Below are 23,496 nucleotides of genomic sequence, written 5' to 3'. Positions count from 1 at the left end.
AGATCACAATCCACACACACTTGACATTTTTTGGAGCCAGAAGTGATTCACGCCATGGAAACTGAAGAAACTGACAAGGCTGGAACCTCAGTGATCAGGGCATTGTTTTTCAAGGGCCCTGATCTCAGGATAACACTTCTGAGCCCACCTCAATCAGTTGCGAGGCTCCCCCTATCGTGGCAAGGCTCACTCTACATTGAGCGACACCCCGCTATGGATTGCCCAAAGATTCCCTTCAGGTCCTCCCCATTCAGACCCTCAACCCTCAGTCGTCTCGTCTCTCCCCCCCCGGCAGCCCTAAATAAATCACTGCATATAGCGATACATGTTCCGTGCAATCAGCCCAAGTTTACACTCTGACCGATCCTGGCAGAATTCTCAATTTGCATTCCCCTGAGCCTATTTAGGTGCACTGCAACTTCTGGGTTTGAACACAAGTGGGGACTCCATGGGCGAAATTCTCCGTTATCGGCGGAAAGTCCGCCGATCGGCGCAAAAAACGGCGCAAATCCGACTTGCGTCACGTCGGAAAAATGGGTCGAAAGTCTCCGGCCCGAAATGGGCTAGCAGCGACGTAACGGGATCCGCGCTTGCGCAGTGGTTCACGCCGTGCAGCGTCATACGCGCTGTACGGCGTGACGGCTCATAAGGCCGCGCTGCTCCCCCCCACCCGACCGGAACAGCCGACCGCAACACCCGACTAGATGGCTGGCCGCCGCTCAGCCCCGAGGTTCGAATCACGGGATGTGGAGGCGCTCCTGGACGCAGTGGAGCAGAGGAGGGATACCCTGTATCCCGGGCACGGCCGCAGAGTTGCCCCACGCCACAGCCGGCATCTGTGGAGGGAAGTGGGAGAGGCCGTCACCGCTGCCGCCCTGACACCACGGACAGGCACCCAGTGCCACAAGAAGGTGAACGACCTCGTCAGAGCAGGCAGGGTGAGCCTCCCCATATCCCCCCTCCCCCATATCCCCATATCCCCCCTCCCCATACCCCCCTCCCCCATATCCCCCCTCCCCCATATACCCCATATCCGCCGCTCCCCCATATCCCCCCTCCCCCATATCCCCCTCCCCCATATCCCCCCTTCCCCCATATACCCCCTCCCCCATATACCCCATATCCCCCCTTCCCCATATCCCCCCTCCCCCATATCCCCGCTCCCCCATATCCCCCCTCCCCCATATCCCCCATAATCCCCCCTCCCCCATATCCCCCCTCCCCCATATCCCCCCCTCCCCCATATCCCCCATATCCCCAAGTGAATCCAGCCCTAACCTTAACCTCTGCAATGCACGCGCAACCGATGGCGTGCATTCATATACCTGCCTAACAGTGTTGCCTTTTACCCCTGCCACCACCCCCCCCCCCCCACAGGATAAGCGCGCACACAACAATAGGGAGCATGTGAGGACTGGAGAAGGCCCCACTGATGAGAGGCCAATGACCGAACACGAGGAAAGGGCCCTGGAACTGGCTGGCAGACCTGACGACCGGGAGGTTGCTGATGCAGAGGTCGGGGGCGTAGTAGCAAGTGAGCCACCGACAGCCCGTCCCCATATCCCCCCTCCCCTATATCCCCCTCCCCCATATCACCTGATCACTACCTGATGTCTAACCATGCATGCTTCATTGTGTATCGCAGGACCAAACGTCCAGGCACCCATCCCCGCAGGTGCAGACTGCCCGCAGGATGCCCCTCGGAGGCCACGGGAGACGGAGAGACCTGGAGCAACAGGGAGACGACACCCCCGTCACATGCGGGAGCCACCACCCAGCGACGAGGGGGGCAGCCACAGGCCCCCGTCACATCCGAGCCAGGACACCACTACCCAGGACACCACTACCCAGGACACCACTACCCAGGACACCACTACCCAGGACACCACTACCCGGGACAGCACTGCCCAGGAGACCCCTACCCGGGACACCACTACCCAGGAAGACGAAATACCGGACAGTGACTCAGAGTGGATGGGTGGAGACGAACCCCCACCCCAAAGTGCCATGGACTCAGAGTGGGACGAAGAGCACGACACAACGCCACTGCTGTCACCAACACCCTCCACCATCGCAGAAACACTCACCTCGGTTGGGCACTTTAGTGATGAGGCGTCTGGTACACTCACTGGTGCGCACAACACAGCCGTCCCGGTACAGCAGGTGGAGGTAGGAGCAGCAGAGGGGCCAGGCGGTCGGAGGGCAGCCCAGCCCAAGCGAACATCTGCCGCCCAGATGGATCCCGGGTTCCTGGAGTTACCACACCCACACATAGATCCGATGCAACCACCGACCCGGAGACGAGCGAAGAGGGTGACGGGCGACTTGCGGCGGCTGCAGTCGCAGGTGGAGGAGTCCACCCGCGTCCAGGAGCTGGGAGTGGTGCCGGTCATGCGTGCCACCCAAGCTGACACCGCACGGGTGGCATCCGCGATGGAGGCAATGTGTGCGACGGTGTCAGACATGGGGAACGGTTTGCGAGGCCTGGGGCTTTCCGTGCAGGCGGCGTCTGTGGCCCAGGAAATGGCTGCCCTCTCACAGCAGGCCATGAGCCAGTGCCAGATGGCAGAGGCGCTCAACGCCATAGCCCAGTCTCTGCAGGCCATGGCCCAGTCTCAGCAGGCCATGGCCCAGTCTCAGCAGGCCATGGCCCAGTCTCTGCAGGCCATAGCCCAGTCTCAGCAGGCCATGGCCCAGTCTCTGAAGGCCATCGCTGAAGGCATCGGCGCCAGTGGCCATGTGCGAGCCGGCGTCGCACTGTCACAGACAGGGTTTGCCAACCCCCTGGGCTCCATGGCTGCAAACCTGCAGACCCCTGTCGATACCAGCACGGGCCTCCAGGACTGGCTGCGCCAGATGTCGGGGGGGCGTCGGATGGCCAGTCCGTTCGCATCCCCCACCCATGTAGAGGCCTGGGGGCCATCGGGCACCCCGAGGGAGGAGGAGGTGGTGTGGTCCATCCCGGCTCCCCCTGTAGGAGAGGTCCCGGTACACCGCAACACCTCGGACTCCCCCCCTTCCGTCCCAGGTGCATCGGGTGGGCAACGGGCAGGACAGGCTGGCAGCTCGCCATCCCAATCGCCCGGGCCGCAGCCTGGCCCATCTAGGCCAGGACGCCCTAGGAAACGGCCGCCAAAGGGATCCAGTGTCAGAGGGCAGGAATCACAGGAGTCCACCTCCAGTTCTGCTGTACCGTCTGGGGAACCACGTAGACGTAGTCAAAGGGCCCGTAAGGCCAAACAATTAGACACTGAGTAAGTTGGCACGGGTGCAGGGCACAGATGAGTTTTAGGGGCTAGAGCACGTGCATGAACTCCTTTGGTTATTAAAGTCAATGTTACACCTACAGAAGCTGCCTTTGTGCTCTGTCCAAAGTGTGCGGGGGTGTCATGTTCGTTGAGCGCAAGTGTGTGTGTGAGGGGTGGTCTTACCTCAGCCCCAGGTGAGTCTGCCCCCTTCCCCCTGGGCCGCCATCAACATCCCCCGGGCAGAGGACGGGACCGTGCGCTGCAGTGTCACAGCCGCATGCAGGGATGGTCCGGGTGGATGGTGGTACTGTGGCCATGGGTCAGACATAGTCCAATGATGTAGAGCCAGGAGCTCACCGCAGGGCGGGTTGTCATCATCCTCCATGGCCTGCAATAGACACGCGTCCACCCGCAACTGTGTGAGCCCGGCCCGTTGTGCCGCAGGTGGATCGGCAATGGGGGGGGATGGTGTGCATGCGGGTGGGGTGGGTGGGGTTGGGGAGGGGGGTGAGGGTGCTGGGTGGGTGGATGGGTGGGGGGTGTGGGTGGTCGGCTGTTGCCATGGTGTGCGGTTTGTGGCCATACTACCCGATTCCCACGCCCATCAAGTCAGTGAAGCGGGCGGCTATCAGTCTGTCCCGTGCCCGCTGGGCCAGCCGGTAACGGTGGACAGCCACCCGCCTGTGTCTACCCCGTCTGCCCTGACCATTACCCCCATCCCCCTCATCTGGGGAGGACTGCGCCCCATCCTGCTGCTCCTCCAGTCCGCCCTCCTCTGCCTGCGGCACATCGCCCCTCTGCTGGGCTCTGTTGTGCAGGACGCAGCACACCACAATGATGCGGCCGACCCTATCTGACCGATACTGGAGGGCGCCCCCAGAGAGGTCCAGGCACCTGAAACGCATCTTCAGCACGCCAAAGCACCTCTCTATCACTCCCCTTGTCGCTACATGGGCATCATTGTAGCGGTTCTCTGCCTCATTGCGTGGCCTTCGTATAGGCGTCATCAGCCACGATCGCAATGGGTAGCCCCCGTCGCCCAGCAACCAGCCCCTCAGCCGGGGATGGCGTCCCTCGTACATGCCGGGGATGGATGACCGCGACAACACTTATGAGTCGTGTACACTGCCTGGGTAACAGGCGCAGACGTGCAGGATCATCATGCGGTGGTCGCAGACCACCTGTATGTTCATCGAATAGGTCCCCTCCCTATTGGTGAACACGGCCCTGTTATCTGCAGGTGGCCGCACGGCGACGTGCATCCCATCGATCGCGCCCTGGACCATGGGGAACCCGGCCACGGCAGAGAAGCCCACGGCCCGGGCATCTTGGCTGGCCCGGTCCAGGGGGAAGCGGATGTAGCGGTGCGCCATGGCATATAGGGCATCTGTCACTGCCAGGATGCACCGGTGCACCGATGTCTGCGATATGCCGGACAGGTCCCCACTCGGTGCCTGGAATGACCCCGTTGCATAAAAGTTCAGGGCCACCGTAACGTAACCTTGAAGGACACGGGGAGAGGGTGTCCCCCCGCCAGTGCCACGCGGTGACAGGTGTGCCAGCAGGTGGCAGATGTGTGCCACGGTTTCCCGCCTCATCCGGAGTCTCCTCCTGCATTCCCGGTCCGTGAGGTCCTGTTATGACTGCCGGGGCCGGTACACACGGGGCGCCCTCGGGTGCCTCCGTTGCCGTGGGGCCGCGACGTCCTCCTCCCCCTCCTCGTCCTGTCGGTCAGGTGTCCCTCCAGCCTGGGCAGCTGCCGCCTGTCCCTCTGCGGTAGCCTGCGCCGCCTCTCTGGCACGCTCCTCCTCCTCCTCATCCAGGGCAGCATAGACATGAGCAGCTGCCGCCACGGCGGCCAACATCGCTGGATGATCGGAAAACATGACGGCCTGGTGGGGGGGAGGGGAACGATGACATGTCACCATTGCCCATAACCCCTCCTCCCCCCAGCCAGGTGGCATGGACCGCATGGGTCCAACTGTTGGAGGCTGGCACCTGGCCAGGTGGACCAACTCACTTGCCCTCGCATCCCCCTCCCCGGCACGGACCCCCCCCCCCCCCCCCAACTCCCTCCCCGGCACGGACCCCCCCCCCCCCAACCTCCACCCCGGCATGACCCCCCCCCCCCCCCAACCTCCACCCCGGCACGGACCCCCCCCCCAACCTCCACCCCGGCACGGACCCCCCCCCCCAACCTCCACCCCGGCACGGACCCCCCCCCCCAACACGGACCCCCCCCAAACTCCACCCCGGCACCGACCCCCCCCCCACCCTCCACCCCGGCACGGACCCCCCATCCCCCTCCCCAGCACGGACCCCCCCCCCAACCTCCACCCCGGCACGGACCCTCCCCCAACCTCCACCCCGGCACGGACCCCCCCCCCCCCAACCTCCACCCCAGCACGGACCCCCTCCCGGCACTCCCCCGGAGCCCAGCCTACTCTAACCACCCCCCCCCCCCCGCACACACACACACACAACCCGAGACACACCTCTCCTCACGCATTCAGACTGCGGCCACGCCATCGCCTGCCCAGAGCCAACCCCCCAGGCCGTCACTCACCTCCACGCTGGTCGGCGTGACCCTGGAGCACAGGGTCACGCCGATGAAAAGGAGGTTTAATTTACGTCGACGTGAACGGCCATCACGTCGACGGGACTTCGGCCCATCCGGAAGGGAGAATATCGGCAGGCCGAAAATCGGCTGCCTTGCGCAGACCCGTGACATTCTCCGACGGCAGCGGCGACATTAACGCCCCGCCGACTTTTCTCCCTTCGGAGACTTCGGCAACCGGCAGGGGCGGGATTCACGGCGGCCAACGGCCATTCTCCGACCCTCTGGGGGGTCGGAGAATGACGCCCCATAAGTTACAGTGCCATTGCAGGTATTGGGGTACCAGTGATGATGGGGGTGTGAGGAGCAGTGGGGTTGCCATGGGTGCCAGTGGATGGTGGGGATGGTGGGGTTCGTGGTTGGAGAGCAGTGCTGGTGGAGGGTGCTGGAATGTAAATTTAAAAAAAATTAAAACATTTAGTCTCTCACTGAGCTGCAGGCACATCTCCAAGAAGTGTGTCTTCATCTCTTCACATCAAACTGCCTTGGCTTTACTGGAATTACACCGTGTCACTAGGCCTCCCTTCTCACTACACCATTGGAGCCAAGCTGCAGTCAGGAGAGCAAGGTTCTTATGCAGCCAGTTTTTAATGGAGTCAATGGTATGTGCCTCCACGCCCGCTGCTAAGCTCAAGATCGAGACCAATATTCCACATCAACCGGCAGAGTAATTTATTCAGTTGCCAATTTTATTTTACATTGACTTCAGTTCATTCCTATGTTAAAATTACCCCCACAGGCTTTTAGATTGGTCGCATTTTAGTGAAACATTAAACATTTCTGTGCAGCTCCTGCAATTTCCGCTTGTCCATCTTTTGGTTATTAATGTTGGGAGAGAATTCCTGCGCATTAAATTTACTTAAGATAGGGCAGCACTGGGACTTCGCCGCTGAGGACCCAGGTTCGCATCCCGGCCCTGGGCCACTGTCCTTGTGGAGTTTGCACATTCTCCCCGTGTCTACGTGGGTTTCACCCCCACAACCTAAAAATGTGCAGTGAAGGTGAATTGGCCACGCTAAATTGCCCTTTAATTGGAAAAAAAAATTGGGTACTCTAAATTTATAAAAATAAAATAAATAAAATGTTTTACTTAAGATCAGCTCATTATCACGAGTGGTTGTCGTCAACCTTGTAATTAATTATGTTTTCTCCTTTCCAATTGATTATTTATACATTAATCACCATAATTACTTAAAACTATTCTCTCTTCCTGTTATAATCTGCCTGCTTACCATTGGCTGGGGACTAATGACAATCCCACAATCCTGTGGGAGTATGAGCTTCCCCAATGAGGGGGGCGGAGAAATCATTAGCAGACTCCCTGTATAAATAAAGATGGCCAGTTTGGAACCAGCCAGGAAGGAGTGAGCAGCAAGCGAAGTTGCTGCTGTTGTATATATATATATATATATATATATATATATGTTATTGTAAATAAATGTTATTTCTTTGTATCCTTAAAACTCGTGCTGGATTCTTCGTGGCCCTCACAAAACTGGCGGCAAGGGCTAAAGCTGTCTACACTGCTGAAGCCACCTCCCTGGATTTTTGTTGGATACAGGTTGGAAGTTGTTTTCTATTACACCATGCCTCTGTACGGACGTTTGGATGTTTTTGATGCTGCGCTGGAAAGCTGGAACCAGTACGCACAACGGATGCGTTACTATTTCCGGGCAAACAACATCACCGAAAACGAGCGCCAGGTGGTCATATTGCTCACCGCCTGCGGCCCGCATACGTTTGGGGTGATTAGGAGCCTTACGTACCCAGCTGCGCCGGACACCAAAACGTTTGATGAATTTGTGAACTTAGTGGGGCAACATTTTAACCCAACCCCGTCCACGATAGTCCAATGTTACCAGTTTAATACCACTGAGATGACCCCAGGAGAATCCCTTGCCGACTTTCTATCCAGGCTACGCAGGATTGCGGAGTACTGTGAATATGGTGAGACCTTGTCAGAAATGTTACGCGACCGTTTGGTTTGCGGTATTAGCAAAGCGGCCACCCAGAGAAAGTTGTTAGCTGAGCCAACATTGACTTTTCAACAGGCCATTCAAATAGTATTGTCCCGAGAGCACGCAGAATGAGGAGTGCAGGAGCTACAAGGAATGGAGGTGCATGCCTTGGGGCGCAATCCCTTCCGTCTGAAAACATCCCTCCGCACTCCTGCGGTACCTTGGGCGAGGCGACCTCCGGATCGACGCCAGTGGCCGTCGGACATTCCTCCCCGAAGGGAGCCTTCTCCAGAACCAATGGATGAGGAGCCATGTCCGTGTCAGACTTGTAGGCGCCGACCCTGTCGCGGAAGCCGGTCCTGGGGGCGTCAGAGGCGCCGTCGTTCCGACCGAAACTGGGACCAGCCCAGGGGCCGTACCTTCCATGTGGATGAACCTGCGGCTACTACTCCTGAGGACGTGGAGACGGAGGACGACTGCCTGCAGCTGCATTGTGTGGCAGCTCCCCGTGTGGCCCCCATTAAGGTGACAGTGTGGGTCAATGGTCACCCGCTTGAAATGGAGTTGGAAACTGGCGCAGCGGTCTCCGTGATCGCCCAGAGGACATTCGACCGCATCAAGCAGGGTATACAGACCCTTACATTAACCGACACACAGGCCAGGTTGGCCATCAACACGGGGGAACCATTGGACATTGCAGGAACTACGATGACCCCTGTTGTTTATGGACGCCAGGAGGGGTGTTTCCCACTTATCGTGGCGCGCGGCCATGGGTCGGGACTGGTTGCGCCATTTGCGGTTGCAGTGGCAGCACATCCTTCAAATAGTTGCTGGAGGGTTGACTGAGGTGCTAGTATGATATCCAGATGTATTTCAGCCCGGTTTGGGGAAAATAAAAGGGGCCGTAGCCCGTATCCAAGTCGAACCAGGAGCCACGCCGCGTTATTTCCGGGCGCGCCCGGTGCCTTACGCCTTGGTTGAGAAGGTGGAAGGGGAGCTCACTCGTTTGGAGACTTTGAGTATTATCAGGCCCGTCCGTTTTGCTGACTGGGCAGCACCAATTGTACCTGTAATGAAGCCAGATGCCACAGTTCACTTGTGCGGCGACTATAAACGTACAGTGAATACGGCTTCCCGACTCGATCGATATCCAATGCCTCGCATAGAGGATCTCTACGCGAAGCTTGCAGGCGGACTCTCGTTCACAAAATTAGATATGAGTCACGCCTACCTACAGTTGGAGCTGGACCCTGCCTCCCGACCGTATGTAACGATTAATACACACCGGGGCCTGGATGAATATACACGTTTGCCCTTTGGAGTATCCTCTGCCTGCGCTATTTTTCAATGCGTCATGGAGGGCATTTTGAGAGGTTTACCGTGTGTCGCTGTCTACTTAGATGACGTTTTGATCACCGGGACATCAGAGCAGGAACATTTGGAAAATCTGGAGGCTGTTCTGAGACGCTTTTCGGAGGCTGGAGTCCGTTCCCGTCGCACAAAGTGCGTCTTTCAGGCAAAGGAAGTGGTCTATCTGGGTTATCCGGTGGACCACGAAGGTTTGCACCCCGTCGCAGAGAAGGTGCGCGCGATTCAACAGGCCCCCGTCCCGACTGACACTTTGCATCTTTGTTCTTTTCTCGGCCTCGTAAACTATTACGGGAAGTTCCTCCCCAATATGGCAACTACGCTGGCCCCGTTGCACCTCCTACTAAAGAAAAATTACACCTGGATTTGGGGTCAGCCGCAAAAAACTGCTTTCCGGCGGGTAAAGCAACAATTGTCGTCGTCTGGGTTACTAACCCACTATGATCCTGGAAAGCCTTTGCTCGTCACATGTGATGCATCCCCGTTAAGTATTGGGGCCGTCCTGTCCCACAAGATGGAGAACGGGGCCAAGCGGCCGATAGCTTTCGCCTCCCGCACGTTGACTGCAGCGGAAAAAAAGTACGCGCAGATCGAAAAGGAGGGCCTGGCAGTGGTCTTTGCGGTGAAACGTTTCCACCAGTACGTGTATGGCCGCCACTTCACTATCGTGACTGATCATAAGCCTCTGCTGGGACTTTTCAGAGAGGATAAGCCAATACCGCCCATTGCTTCCGCACGGATCCAGCGCTGGGCTGTGTTGCTCCTGCATACGAGTATTCTCTGGAGCACAAACAGGAACGCAGATAGCGAATGCCGACGCACTGAGCCGATTGCCTTTATCGACCGGCCCCATGTCGACCCCCACGACCTGTGAGGTGGTTGCAACGTTAAATTTTATGGACACCATGCCTGTCACGGCATCACAGATCCGTGAGTGGACCCAGACGGAGCCAGTCCTGTCAAAGGTTCGGCACATAGTCCTGTATGGTGGGCAGCATGGACAGCTCCCAGGCGAGTTGCGGGCATTTTCCTCCAAGCTGTCAGAATTCAGCGTGGAAGACGGCATCCTCTTGTGGGGGACGCGTGTGATTGTCCCGGAAAAAGGACAGGAGCTGATACTAAGAGACTTGCACAATGGGCATCCAGGTGTGGCCAAAATGAAAATGTTGGCCCGGAGTTATGTCTGGTGGCCAGGCCTCGACACCGACATTGAGAAAGTGGCCCAAAACTGCTCCATTTGCCAGGAGCTTTAGAAGCTTCCACCGGCCGCGCTCCTACATCACTGGGAATGGCCAGGGCAGCTTTGGGCACGCTTGCATGCGGATTTCGCCAGCCCTTTTAAAGGATCAATGTTCCTTTTATTAATCGATGCCCAGTCTAAATGGCTAGAGGTGCATAAGATGGTAGGCACAACATCCTGTGCAACAATTGAGAAGATGCGTTTGTCTTTCAGTACGCATGGCCTCCCCGAGATACTGGTCACGGATAAGGGCACTCCGTTCACAAGTGAGGAGTTTGCGAGGTTCATGAAGATGAACGACATACGCCATATCCGCACTGCCCCTTACCACCCGGCTTCAAATGGGTTGGCGGAGCGCGCAGTGCAGACATTCAAACGAGGCCTAAAGAAGCAGTCTTCCGGGTCAATGGACATGAGACAGGCTCGCTTTTTGTTTTCATATAGGACCAGCCCCCATGTGGTGACTGGGGTAGCTGCCGCAGAACTCCTAATGGACCGGAGACTTCGCACCCGCTTTAGCATGGTTTTCCCGGACATTGGCGCAAAAGTACGTCGCACACAAGAACGGCAGGGACATGGTTTTTCTCGGCATCGGCCGATTCGGCAGTTTGCGTCCGGTGACTCAGTGTTCGTTCGGAATTTTGCTGGTGGTGCCCAGTGGGTCCCTGGCGTAATCTTTCGCAAAACGGGCCCTATAGCTCACCAGGTGCAAGCCCAGGGTCTTCTCCAGCGCAAACCTGTAGACCACATTCGGTCCACAAGACGATCCCTTCCAAAGATTCCCCGCCCCCGGAGCTCATTTCTACAGCCGCAGAGACCAGACACAATGGAAAGTAGTCCTCACAATCTTCCTCTGGTGCCTCACTCAAAGCCTGCGCAGGTCGTTACAGAACCACGCGGAGATAGAGACGCCGAGATGACGAAGGCAGCAGACTCTGATTCCAAGATCGAGACACAGGACGCATCAGAGGGGGAATCCTCGAGTCCATGGGCCGTGGATGTACAACCGTTACGCCGTTCATCACAGAAGCGCCGGTCTCCGTCTCGTTACACGCCGCCCGATCCAGCACCTCGTGCAAATGGTGTCCGGCCTTCGGCAAAACGAGTCCGACGCCCTCCTTCACCGGGGTCTTCGGTGGATTCCTTGGACTCTGGGGGGGAGGGATGTTATAAACTGCCTGCTTACCATTGGCTGGGGACTAATGACAATCCCACAATCCTGTGGTAGTATGAGCTTCCCCAATGAGGGGGGTGGAGAAATCATTAGCAGACTCCCTGTATAAATAAAGCTGGCCAGTTTGGAACCAGCCAGGAAGGAGTGAGCAGCAAGCGAAGTTGCTGTTGCAGTTGTGTATATATATGTTATTGTAAATAAATGTTATTTCTTTGGATCCTTAAAACTCGTGCTGGATTCTTCGTGGCCCTCACAAACCTTCCCTTCCCTGAAAATTCTGTCTAACTACACTCACCATCTGAGCTATAGCCAATATGTCATTTCCCACTCAGTCTCAAACCTACAGGCAAAGGTTTAATCATAACATTCACAAGATTCAAACTGATACTCGTGATGAGTAGATTCTATGAGATTACCTGCAGAAATGTACACCTCCATTGCCAAAACATTGATGGAAGAGTTGGCTGCTGTGTTGCCCAGCTGAATTAAGGTGGCTGTTAAGTCAATGTAAGAGGAATGCAATGTTTATCACTGGCATTGCCCTTACTCATGGCTGGGGAAAATTCACATCCAGAACCTGCTGGCTGACAGCCCCATTTGGGCTACAATTAAGTCAGAAGATTTCAGCTTTACATATTCAGGAAAGCCTTTAGTTAGTGCAGTAAACTGGAGTCTACCAATTGTAAATACGTGCAGACTGCAGGCCGATAGGTTTTAACAGGAGACACGCCCATGATCCACTTCTTTCCATCATAAGGTCAGAAGTGGGACTGTTCGCTGATGATTGTTGATGGAGATTGCAGTCGATTGTTGAATAAACTTCTCTCAAGCCTTCCTCTTGTTTGAAGGAATTGGGCCCAGTGAAACATGCTAAAGACCTCCAACCCACCAGCAGCTCCACACTTGGGGTCACCTCAGTGCCATAAACCTGGCTTCCTTCTTGCTGTGAAATAGTTGTCATTTTCCAATCCATTCTAGTGTTAAAATTCTCACAATATGGCAGGATGAATTGCCTCATTTCACAGTTAAGTCCCTAACTGCAATGGTTGAAGCTGCATAATTGTTAGATAATTTAACTCACTGCTTGTGTCAAATTACAATGTTGTGCAGAGCATGGATAATTGAATGGCTGAATTATAATTGCCAATACTTGACCCATATAGCTATCAAAAATAAAGACCTAAAATATAGTAGACCAAGTAGGTAACAGTCCCATGTTTGACTCTTCAAAAACATTTTTTTAAAATATTATGGGGCGTAATTCTCTCCCCACCCCCCTCCCCACACCTGGGGCAAAATTCTCCGGTATCGGCGCGATGTCCGCCGACTGGCACCCAAAACGGCGCAAATCAATCGGGCATCGCGCCGTCCCAAAGGTGCGGAATGCTCCGCATCTTTGGGGGCCGAGCCCCAACCTTAAGGGGCTAGGTCGGCGCCGGACGAATTTCCGCTCCGCCAGCTGGCGGAAGAGGCCTTTGGTGCCCCGCCAGCTGGCGCAGAAATGACATCTCCAGGCGGCGCATGCGCGGGAGCGTTAGCGGCCGCTGACGGCATTCCCGCGCATGCGCAGTGGAGGGAGTCTCTTCTGCCTCCGCCATGGTGGAGACCGTGGCGAAGGCGGAAGGGAAAGAGTGCCCCCACGGCACAGGCCCGCCCGCGGATCGGTGGGCCCCGATCGCGGGCCAGGCCACCGTGGGGGCACCCCCCGGGGCCAGATCGCCCCGCGCCCACCCCAGGACCCCAGAGCCCGCCCCCACCGCCTTGTCCCGCCTGTAAGGTAGGTGGTTTAATCTACGCCGGCGGGACAGGCATTTTAGCGGCGGGACTTTGGCCCATCCGGGCCGGAGAATCGCGGGGGGGGGGGGGGGGGGGGCGCCAACCGGCGCGGCGCGATTCCCGCCCCCGCCGAATATCCGGATAATTCGGCAACCAGTGGGGGCGGGATTCACGCCAGCCCCCGGCGATTCTCCGACCCGGCGGGGGGTCGGAGAATCTCGCCCTTGGTGGGAGAATCGCCCGGGCGCCGCGCGGGTCCCGCCACACCGCCCCGATGCCCAAACGCGATTCTCCCACCCCCCCCCCAAACCGGCGGGGCGAGAATCACGGCTGGCCGCTGGGAGAATCGACGCTTGCCGTTAGTAACGGGCGAGCGCCGATTCTCCGGCCCGGTTGGGCCGAGCGGCCTGCCCAACACGACCAGTTCCCGCCGGCGCCATCAACACCTGGTCGCTGCCGGCGGGAACAGCGCGGGAACGCTGGGGAGGGGGCAGCCTGTGGGGTGGGGGGGGGGGGGTCCTGCACCGGAGGGGGCCTCAAAAGGGGTCTGGCCCGTGATTGGTGCCCACCGACCGGCGGGCCAGCCTTTCTGAAGGAGGACCTCCTTTCCTCCGCCGCTTCGCAAGATCCACCCGACATCTTCTTGCGGGGCGGCCACGAGGAGGACAGCAACTGCGCATGCGCTGGTTGGCGCCGGCCAACCTGCGCATGCGCGGCTGATGTTATTTACACGGCGCCGCTTTTACGCGGCGCTAAGGACATGTAAATGATGCGGCGCCGCTCCTAGCCCCCCCCGGGGGTGGGAGAATAGGGGGCTGGGAGCGGCCTCCGACGCCGGAGCGAAACACTCCGGTTTTCACTCCCGCGTCGGGACTTAGTCTCCCGATGGGAGAATTGCGCCCATGGTCTGAACATTCAATAGATTATTGCAATCCAACAACCAAGTCATTTTTTATGTGTTACTACCAATGTATCCTCTATAGCTGTATGGTCACGCAATCACACAGCAACACAGAACAGCCTGCTTAATGCAACAAACAGGTCACACACAAGGAAAAAAGGGAGCAATAGTTACTCTCAAAAATAAAGGCAAAATCAAATGTACCAATCAGAACACCCAAATTTTACATACCTCTTGTAAATTAGACTGAAATTTGGGGGCTTCAGTGCAGAATCTCTCAGAATTGTTCTCCATCACAGCTTCTTGCTCAGCATAGCCTTCTGGAAATGGCTCTGCAGGATACTCTGGTGCAGGGAAATCATCGATTAATGTTTTATTCGGGTCAATGCAGCCAGGCGGGTGTTGATCCAAATTTGCCTGATATTTCAACATGCCTCTGGAAGATAAGCAATTAGTACAAAGGATTTTCCAAACATGTAGAGTACCTTGCATTTTATCCAAATCTTTTAAATATTTCTGAACTCATACAAGTGAATTCCCATTTAATCCTCACTCATTTTTAAAAAGCACACCGAGTATTTCAGGAGTTCCAGTTTATTCATAGAATCATAGAATTTACAGTGCAGAAGGAGACCATTCAGCCCATCAAATCTATTCCTATAGTAGACTGCAATATTCCAAACAGAGATGCATATTTTATATTAGCACAAGTCCACTTACTTCATTGTTATTAGAAAATGCAAACAGTCTCACACTATTTATATTGGGAGATCAATATTTGCATTATGAAGTATAAAGCTATTGTGCCTCTCTCCTTACTATGAGTCACTGCCACTTCAATGGTTTCATACAAAGTCATGTTTACACAAAGTTAAAGCTTTGCCATCAATGATATCATCAACTAAAGATCTTGGCAGTTCTTACTTCTCTTTAGAATACTTGCACTATTGACATACAATTGCCAGATGCATCACACCGGATCCGCACTCTGCCTTCAATGAGATACATGTCCATTCAGCCAACATATACAGAGAGATGACTGCATTTGTCAAACATACCAATGCTTCCAGTGAAGCACTGCCCAGATGTTCTCTGCCAAGGAAGTGTAGAAATACAAATTCCCAGCAAGACATTCACTGCCACATTAAAAAAAATACACACTGTTATAGAATCTTCCAAAACAAACTCCACAGTATGTCTACAGAGGGGTCAATGTAGTGGCTGTAGGGATTGCCTCAAGGAAATGCAAAGATTAAATTTTAAAGAAAACAAGAAAAGTGAGCCAAGATTTGTTTACTTAAGCAGAATATAGTCCCCCTTACCCCCCGCCCCACCCCCAAAACCATACGCCCACATGGCATTCTTGGCTCCCATATAGTAAATGCATTTAAAAGAGACCCATATCTCTCAGTTGAAAAGTACAAATGTTAATAGGACTTTAAAAGAATAGACAACTGGTGATAATTATTTTCTCCATCCGAAGAAAGTAGGGGATATTTTTCTGTCTTTACTTTTCTTCCTCCCTTCTGGATAATTATTCCCCCATTGAAAATGATAATATTTACACAGCTTTTACCCTGTCGAATATTGACTATTAGCTATGTGTGAGACTTGATATTAAGTTTCCTTTCTTTAACTTGATGCTTTTTCCACTCAAAGGTATTGGCTGCAACTCAATTCCACAGATACTGGTTGTGCCTGATGCCTTGCCCACATGACAATTCTTCACACAAGAACCTGGAGGGTGTTGAGGGAAAGCAAATCAGTTGTGAGGCAAAACAACCAATGTAATCCTGCACTCACCCAGTGTCCAAACATAACTAATTCCAACAGAGATTGTCAAAATCCTAATTGATCTTCCCTTTGGCAACCTTGGATCACTCTGGATAATCGCAGTGTTCTAACGTTGCCCTAAAAATCAAACTTTAGTCTTTGCTTTTTGACTGAGATAGTGAATGTTACCTTGGAGTCACAGAGAGAGGCCACAAAGATAACCCGTCGGACATTCCGTTCCTGAGACTAGGTGTTGATGCTGGGGCAGGATTAGTGGGAGTTCTGTCACAGCAAAACTGACTATAATAATAATCTTCATTGTCACAAGTAGGTTTACATTAACACTGCATTGAAGTTACTGTGAAAAACTCCTAGTCGCCACATTCCGCCGCCTGTTCGGGTACGGAGTCGCACCTGGGCCAATTCAATGACCATTAAGGGGCTGCCCTGGGAGCATGTGGAACACAATTGGTTCCAATGAGTAACAGTGTCTGATTTGCCAGGTCCAGGATTGACACTCAGGAGGCTGATAAACTGCAGCCGCATATGCACACTTCACTCCCCACACACACCATCCCAGCCAACAAAATGGCAGCAAGGAGAGTGGCACCAAGATTTGCCGAGGCTGAATTGGAGACGCTGCTGGACGCCGTGGAGGAGAGGTGGTCGACCCTGTACCCTGGGTGGGAAGGAGGCTGCCTACCGTCGCCGTTCACCGGGCCAGGGCACAGGAGGCAGAGGGCCACAGCACCGTGGGCAACACCGTCTGATCGGTCAGCAGTGCCGGAAGAATTATTATTATTATTATTATGGCACAGTGGCACAGTTCTTAACAGGGTGCCAGGTTCGATTCCCGTCTTGGGTCACTGTCTGTGCAGATGCTGCACGTTCTCCCCGTGTGTGCGTGGGTTTCCTCCGGGTGCTCCGGTTTCCTCCCAGTCCAAAGATGTGCAGGTTAGGTGGATTGGCCATGCTAAATTGTCCTTCGTGTCCAAAAAGATTAGGTGGGGTAGCGGGTTACGGGGATAGGGTGGAGGTGTGGCCTTAGGTAGGGTGCTCTTTCCAAGTGCCGGTGCAGACTCAATAGGCCGAATGGCCTCCTTCTGCACTGTAAATCCTATGATTCTATGATAAATTCTATTACAACGTCCTCAGGGTGGCCAGGGTGAGTAGGCAGCACTGTGCCCCGAGCACCACCATATTCACAGTGTTCTAACATTGCCCTAAAAATCAAACTTTAGTCTTTGCTTTTTGATGCTGGGGCAGGATATTCAAGTCAGAGAGACATTCTGTCTTGAATATGTTCACTGACCCATCATTTACAGCTCTTTACAATAGAGAACTTCAAAGATTCACAACTACTTGTCTGGAGAAATTTCTCCTCATCTTAGGTCCTAAATGGCCGACCCTTAACCCTAAAACTGCAATCCCTAATCCTGAATGCCCCAGATAGGGAAAATATTCTCCCAGCATTTACGGTGTCAAGCCCCTTCAGAATGTTATACATTTCAATGTGATTGCCATTCAATCTTCTAAACTCTTGGGAATATAGATCTAGGTTATTTAATGTTTCCTCATAGGACAATCTCCTCATCCCAGTAATATGTAATAAACCTTCATTCCACTCTCTCTTAAAGTAAACATATCCTTCCTTATATAAGGCAACCAAATCTGCACACAAATACAGGTCAATCGCACATTGTGATCCCTTCGCCAGTTTTCAGGCCTTGTTGAATTTCATGGCTGATTAACTTGTTCATTGCTGATTAAATTGATTAACATATATCACCATCACATTGTTAAAGGCCTACCTGTGCTTGTAATGGTACAATTTAAGTTTCTGGGGCAACACGGTAGCACAAGTGGATAGCACTGTGACTTCACAGCGCCAGGGTCCCAGGTTCGATTCCCCACTGGGTCACTATCTGTGCGGAGTCTGCACGTTCTCCCCGTGTCTGCGCGGGTTTCCTCCAGGTGCTCTGGTTTCCTCCCACAGTCCAAAGATGTGCAGGTTAAGTGGATTGGCCATGATAAATTGCCCTTAGTGACCAAAAAGGTTAGGAGGGGTTATTGGGTTACGGGGATAGGGTGGAAGTGAGGGCTTAAGTGGGTCGGTGCAGACTCGATGGGCTGAATGGCCTCCTTCTGCACTGTATGTTCTATGTTCATTCCTCCAAGTGACATGTTTATTTTATATCTACCACACAAAGGCTTCACACATGTCAATGTACTTCAATGGTGAGGCAGACAGTGAGATATTGGGCGAAATTCTCCCGAAGCGGAGCGATGTCCGATCTCCACATCTTTGGGGGCCGAGCCCCAACATTGAGGGGCTAGGCCGACGCCGGAGGAATTTCCGCCCCGCCAGCTGGCAGAAACGGCCTTTGGTGCCCTGCCAGCTGGCGCGGAAATGACATCCCCGGGCGGCGCATGGCCGGGAGTGTCAGCGGCCGCTGACAGCTTCCCACGCATGCGCAGTGGAGGGAGTCTCTTCCGCCTCCGCCATGGTGGAGACCGTGGCAGAGGCGGAAGGGAAAGAGTGCCCCCACGGCACAGGCCCGCCCGCAGATCGGTGGGCCCCGATCGCGGGCCAGGCCACCGTGGGGGCACCCCCCGGGGCCAGATCGCCCTGCGCCCCCCCCAGGACCCCGGAGCCCGCCCCCTTGTCCCGCCGTTCAAAAGGTGGTTTAATCCACGCCGGCGGGACAGGCATTTTAGCGGCGGGACTTCGGCCCATTCGGGCCGGAGAATCGAGCGGGGGGGCCCACCAACCGGCGCGGCGCGATTCCCGCCCCCGCCGAATCTCCGGTGCCGGAGACTTCGGCAACCGGCGGGGGCGGGATTCACGCCAGCCCCCGGCGATTCTCCGACCCGGCGGGGGGTCGGAGAATGACGCCCCTCGTTTTCACAAAGGTAGCAGCATACAATGCAACTTTGAAAGCAACCGTTGTGTTTTAGCATTAAACCACACATCTGTCCTTGCCTGAAGATGTTGCACTATTTGTAGCTAAATTACAATGAATGCCATCAGCCTTATCATTATTTTGATAGCAAAATCAGGGCCATTGCATTTTTTAGAACACTTTCTTTGGATCACAAACAAGCCAACAGTTTGTGTTTTTAAAATTTATTCTTGGAATCTGGGTGTCACGACGTCAGCTTTTATTGCCCAACCCCACTGGCTCGTCAACCTTTTGCTTATCCCCACCGGCTGTTGAACCCCAACAAACAACTTAGGGAGATGGGTTGGCTGTTGATGTCGGGTATCCACATACTGTGTTGTTTGATTTGGTGGGGGGTGGTGAAAGCTCACGACAGGTAGAAGCATCCCTAACCCATCAGCAGTGTTTACCTCTGGCTCAAAACTGACCTTGGGCGAGATTCTCCGACCCCCCGCCGGGTCGGAGAATCGCCGGGGGCTGGCGTGAATCTCGCCACCGCCGGTTGCCGAAGTCTCCGGCACCGGAGATTCGGTGGGGGCGGGAATCGCGCCGCGCCGGGCCCCCCCGCGCGATTCTCCGGCCCAAATGGGCCGAAGTCCCGCCGCTAAAATGCCTGTCCCGCCGATGTAGATTAAACTACCTCCCTTACCGGCGGGACAAGGCGGCGCGGGCGGGCTCCGGGGTCCTGGGGGGGCGCGGGGTGATCTGGCCCTGGGGGGTGCCCCCACGGTGGCCTGGCCCGCGATCGGGGCCCACCGATCCGCGGGCGGGCCTGTGCGGTGGGGGCACTCTTTCCCTTCCGCCTCTGCCACGGTCTCCACCATGGCGGAGGCAGAAGAGACTCTCTCCACTGCGCATGCGCGGGAATGCCGTGAGCGGCCGCTGACGCTCCCCCGCATGCGCCACCCGGAGATGTCATTTCCGCGCCAGCTGGCGGGGCACCAAAGGCCTTTTCCGCCAGCTGGCGGGGTGGAAATTCGTCCGGCGCCGACCTAGTCCCTTAAGGTTGGGGCTTGGCCCCCAAAGATGCGGAGCATTCCGCACCTTTGGGGCGGCGCGATGCCCGACTGATGTGCGCCGTTTTGGCGCCAGTCGGCGGACTTCACGCCATTTCCGGAGTATTTCGCGCCTTGTCTCTCTTTTGGGTTTCTGGGAAACCGGTTAGCCACTGTAAAACTGGGAATTCAGGCTAAATCAGGGGCTGCCAACCTGGTTAAAAATCTAAATTGCTAGCTTTCATCCTTGGTTGCTCACCCCTTGTCCCGCCTCCCTTACATCTGGAAGTGAATGGTTTGGAGATTGAATATGATCATGTTTCAGATTTTTTGTATTTTAACTTGTGTCTTTGAAGTGAATTAGGACCCTAGCCCCTTTTGGAGGCTATCTTGCATCAGGATCCCCCAATAATCAGCCTCTTCTGAGTTCAAAATAGCCACACCCCTCAGACAATTGTTTTGCTTCTGAGCAAGTGAACCGCTCTTTCCCTGACAAAGGAAGATAATCATCAGCACGGGGCAGCACGGTAGCCTTGTGGATAGCACAATTGCTTCACAGCTCCAGGGTCCCAGGTTCGATTCTGGCTTGGGTCACTGTCTGTGCGGAGTCTGCACATCCTCCCCGTGTGTGCGTGGGTTTCCTCCGGGTGCTCCGGTTTCCTCCCACAGTCCAAAGATGTGCGGGTTAGGTGGATTGGCCATGATAAATTGCCCTTAGTGTCCAAAATTGCCCTTAGTGTTGGGTGGGGTTACTGGGTTATGGGGATAGGGTGGCGGTGTTGACCTTGGGTAGGGTGCTCTTTCCAAGAGCCGGTGCAGACTCGATGGGCTGAATGGCCTCCTTCTGCTCTGTAAATTCTAAAAAAAAAAAAAAAATCAAGGGGCATCACCTTCAACCAGGTAGTCCTTGAAATAATGATCAATAATGATCAGCTAAGTTATAATTACCCAGATATTATAGAGGTCTGGGGGTCTCTCTTCAAAAGTTGTATCTCCCCACTTTACGAGAATTCAGAGAGGGGGTTTCTAAAATTGCTTACAGAAAATTAGGTGAAGCATATTTTATTAACTTATTTACAAGTTTATTAAATAGCCATTTAACATGAAATGAAATGAAAATCCCTTATTGTCACAAGTAGGCTTCAAATGAAGTTACTGTGAAAAGCCCCTAGTCGCCACATTCCGACGCCTGTTCGGGGAGGCTGGTACGGGAATTGAACCCGCACTGCTGGCCTGCCTTGGGCTGCTTTAAAAGCCAGCTATTTAGCCCTGTGCTAAACCAGCCCCTAGCATGCAATACACTTTAATAATGGATAAGTACATTGCAATGTTAGACTAGAAATATGGAAAACATATTTTTAGTTCTAATATAAAATCCAGTGAAACTCTTAAGCAACGCTACAGAGTAAAATCTCTTACGATAGCCATCAAATATTTAAAGCAAAGTATTACCGTAAACTCATGAGTAGTTGTAACTGTCTGAATAACAGGACACAAAACAGTTTAAAGTATCCAACTCTCTGACAGCTTGAGAAGCATTGGTTTAAGGTTTCCCCTAACACTTCTGATTTCCTGTATACAAAGCTGATTCCGTCCTTCCTGCCAGCAGGATCTTTTTGTTTATTTATTCTTTTTTTTACGGGACGTGGGCTTCGCTGGCAAGGCCAGCATTTGTTGCCCATCCCTAGTTGCCCTTCAGGAGGTGGCCGTGAGCTGCCTTCATGAACCGCTGCAGTCCATGTGGTGCCGGTACACCCACTGTGATATTAGGGAGGGAGTTCCAGGATTTTGACACAGCCACAGTGAAGGAGTGGAAATATGTTTCCAAGTCAGGATGGTGAGTGACTTGGAGGGGAACTTCCAGGTGGTGGTTGTCCCATTTGTCTACTGCTCTTGTTCTTCTAGATGGGAGTGATCGTGTGTTTGGGAGGTGCTGCCTGAGGTGCATTGGTGAGTTCCTGCAGTGCATCTTGTAGATGGTACACACAGCTGCTACTGTGCGTTGACGCTGGAGAGAGTGAATGTTTGTGGAAGGAGTGCCAATCAAGTGGACTGCTTTGTCCGGGATGGTGTCAAGTTTCTTAAGTGTTGATCGAGGTGCACTCATCCAGGCAAGTGGGGAGTATTCCATCACATTCCTGACTTGCGCTTTGAAGGCGGTAGGCAGGTTTTAGGGAGTCAGGTGGTGAGTTACTCGCAGCAGAATTCCTAGCTTCTGACCTGCTCTGTAGCCACATTATTTAAATGGCTAGTCCAGTTGAATTTGTGATCAATGGTAGCCTCCAGGATGTTGATAGTGGGGAATTGAATGATGGTAATGCCATTGAATGTCAAGGGGTGATTCTCTCTTGTTGAAGATGGACATTGCCTGGCAGTTGTGTGATGTGAATGTTACATGTCAATTGTCAACCCAAGCCTAGATATTGTCCAAGTCTTGCTGTACTTGCATGTGGACAGCTTCAGTGTCTAAGGAGTCACGAATGGTGCCAAACATTGTGACATTGTCAGCGAACATTCCCACATCAAACTTTATGTTGGAAGGAAGGTCATTGATGAAGTAGCTGAAAGTGATTGGGCCTACAACACTATTCTGAGGAGCTCCTGCAGTGATGTCCCATGACTAAGATGACTGATCTCCAACCACCATAACCATCTTCCTTTGTGTTAGGTATGACTCCAACCAGAGATTTTCCCCTGATTCCCATTGATTCCAGTTTTGCTAGGCCTCCTTGATGCCATACTCGATCAAATGCTGCCTTGATGTCAAAGGCGGTCACACTCACCTCACCTCTGGAGTTCAGCTCTTTTATCCATGCTTGAATCAAGGCTGTAATGAGGTCAGGAGCTGAGTGACCCTGGCATAACCCAAACTGAGCATCAGTGAGTAGGTTATTGCCGAGTAAGTACCGCTTGATAGCACTGTTGATGACCGCCCCCCTCCCTTCCATCACGATGATGATTGAGAGTAGACTGATAGGGTGGTAATTGGCCGGGTTGGATTTGTCCTGCCTTTTGTGTACAGGACACACCTGGGCAATTTTCCACATTGCTGGGTAGATGGCAGTGTGATAGCTGTACTGGAACAGCTTGGCTCGGGTTGCAACAAGTTCTGGGGCATAAATCTTCAGTACTATTTTTTAAAAATAAATTTAGAGTACCCAATTCATTTTTTCCAATTAAGGAGCAATTTAGCATGGCCAATTCACCTACCATGCACATCTTTTGGGTTGTGAGGGCGAAACCCACACAAACACGGGGAGAAAGTGCAAACTCCACTCGGACAGTGACCCAGAGCCGGGATCGAATCTGGGATCTCGGCGCCGTGAGGCAACAGGGCTAACCCACTGTGTCACCGTGCTGCCTAATCTTCAGTACTATTGCCAGAAATTGTCAGGGCCATAGTTTTGCAGTATCCAGTGCCTTCAGCCATTTCTTGATATCAGATAGGGTGAACTGAATTGGTTGAAGACTGACATCTGTGATGCTAGGGGCCTTTGTTGGAGA

At 53.9% G+C, this 23,496-nt stretch overlaps 1 protein-coding gene across 4 annotated transcripts in view; it reads right to left on the bottom strand.

The window, feature by feature from the left end:
- The window catches only part of nox4 (NADPH oxidase 4), a 428,930-nt gene that overhangs the window by 304,854 nt on the left and 100,580 nt on the right, over positions 1–23,496 (bottom strand). For all 4 annotated transcript variants that reach the window (XM_072476467.1, XM_072476468.1, XM_072476466.1 and 1 more), the window contains one exon: positions 14,514–14,718. In XM_072476467.1, coding sequence (XP_072332568.1) covers positions 14,514–14,718 — 205 coding nt within the window. The remainder of the gene's footprint in view (positions 1–14,513; positions 14,719–23,496) is intronic.

Source organism: Scyliorhinus torazame, chromosome 15, assembly GCF_047496885.1.
Source record: "Scyliorhinus torazame isolate Kashiwa2021f chromosome 15, sScyTor2.1, whole genome shotgun sequence".
NCBI lineage: Eukaryota > Metazoa > Chordata > Chondrichthyes > Carcharhiniformes > Scyliorhinidae > Scyliorhinus > Scyliorhinus torazame.
Note: the sequence above shows the minus strand (reverse complement) of the source record. Positions and strands in the feature narration are given on the sequence as shown.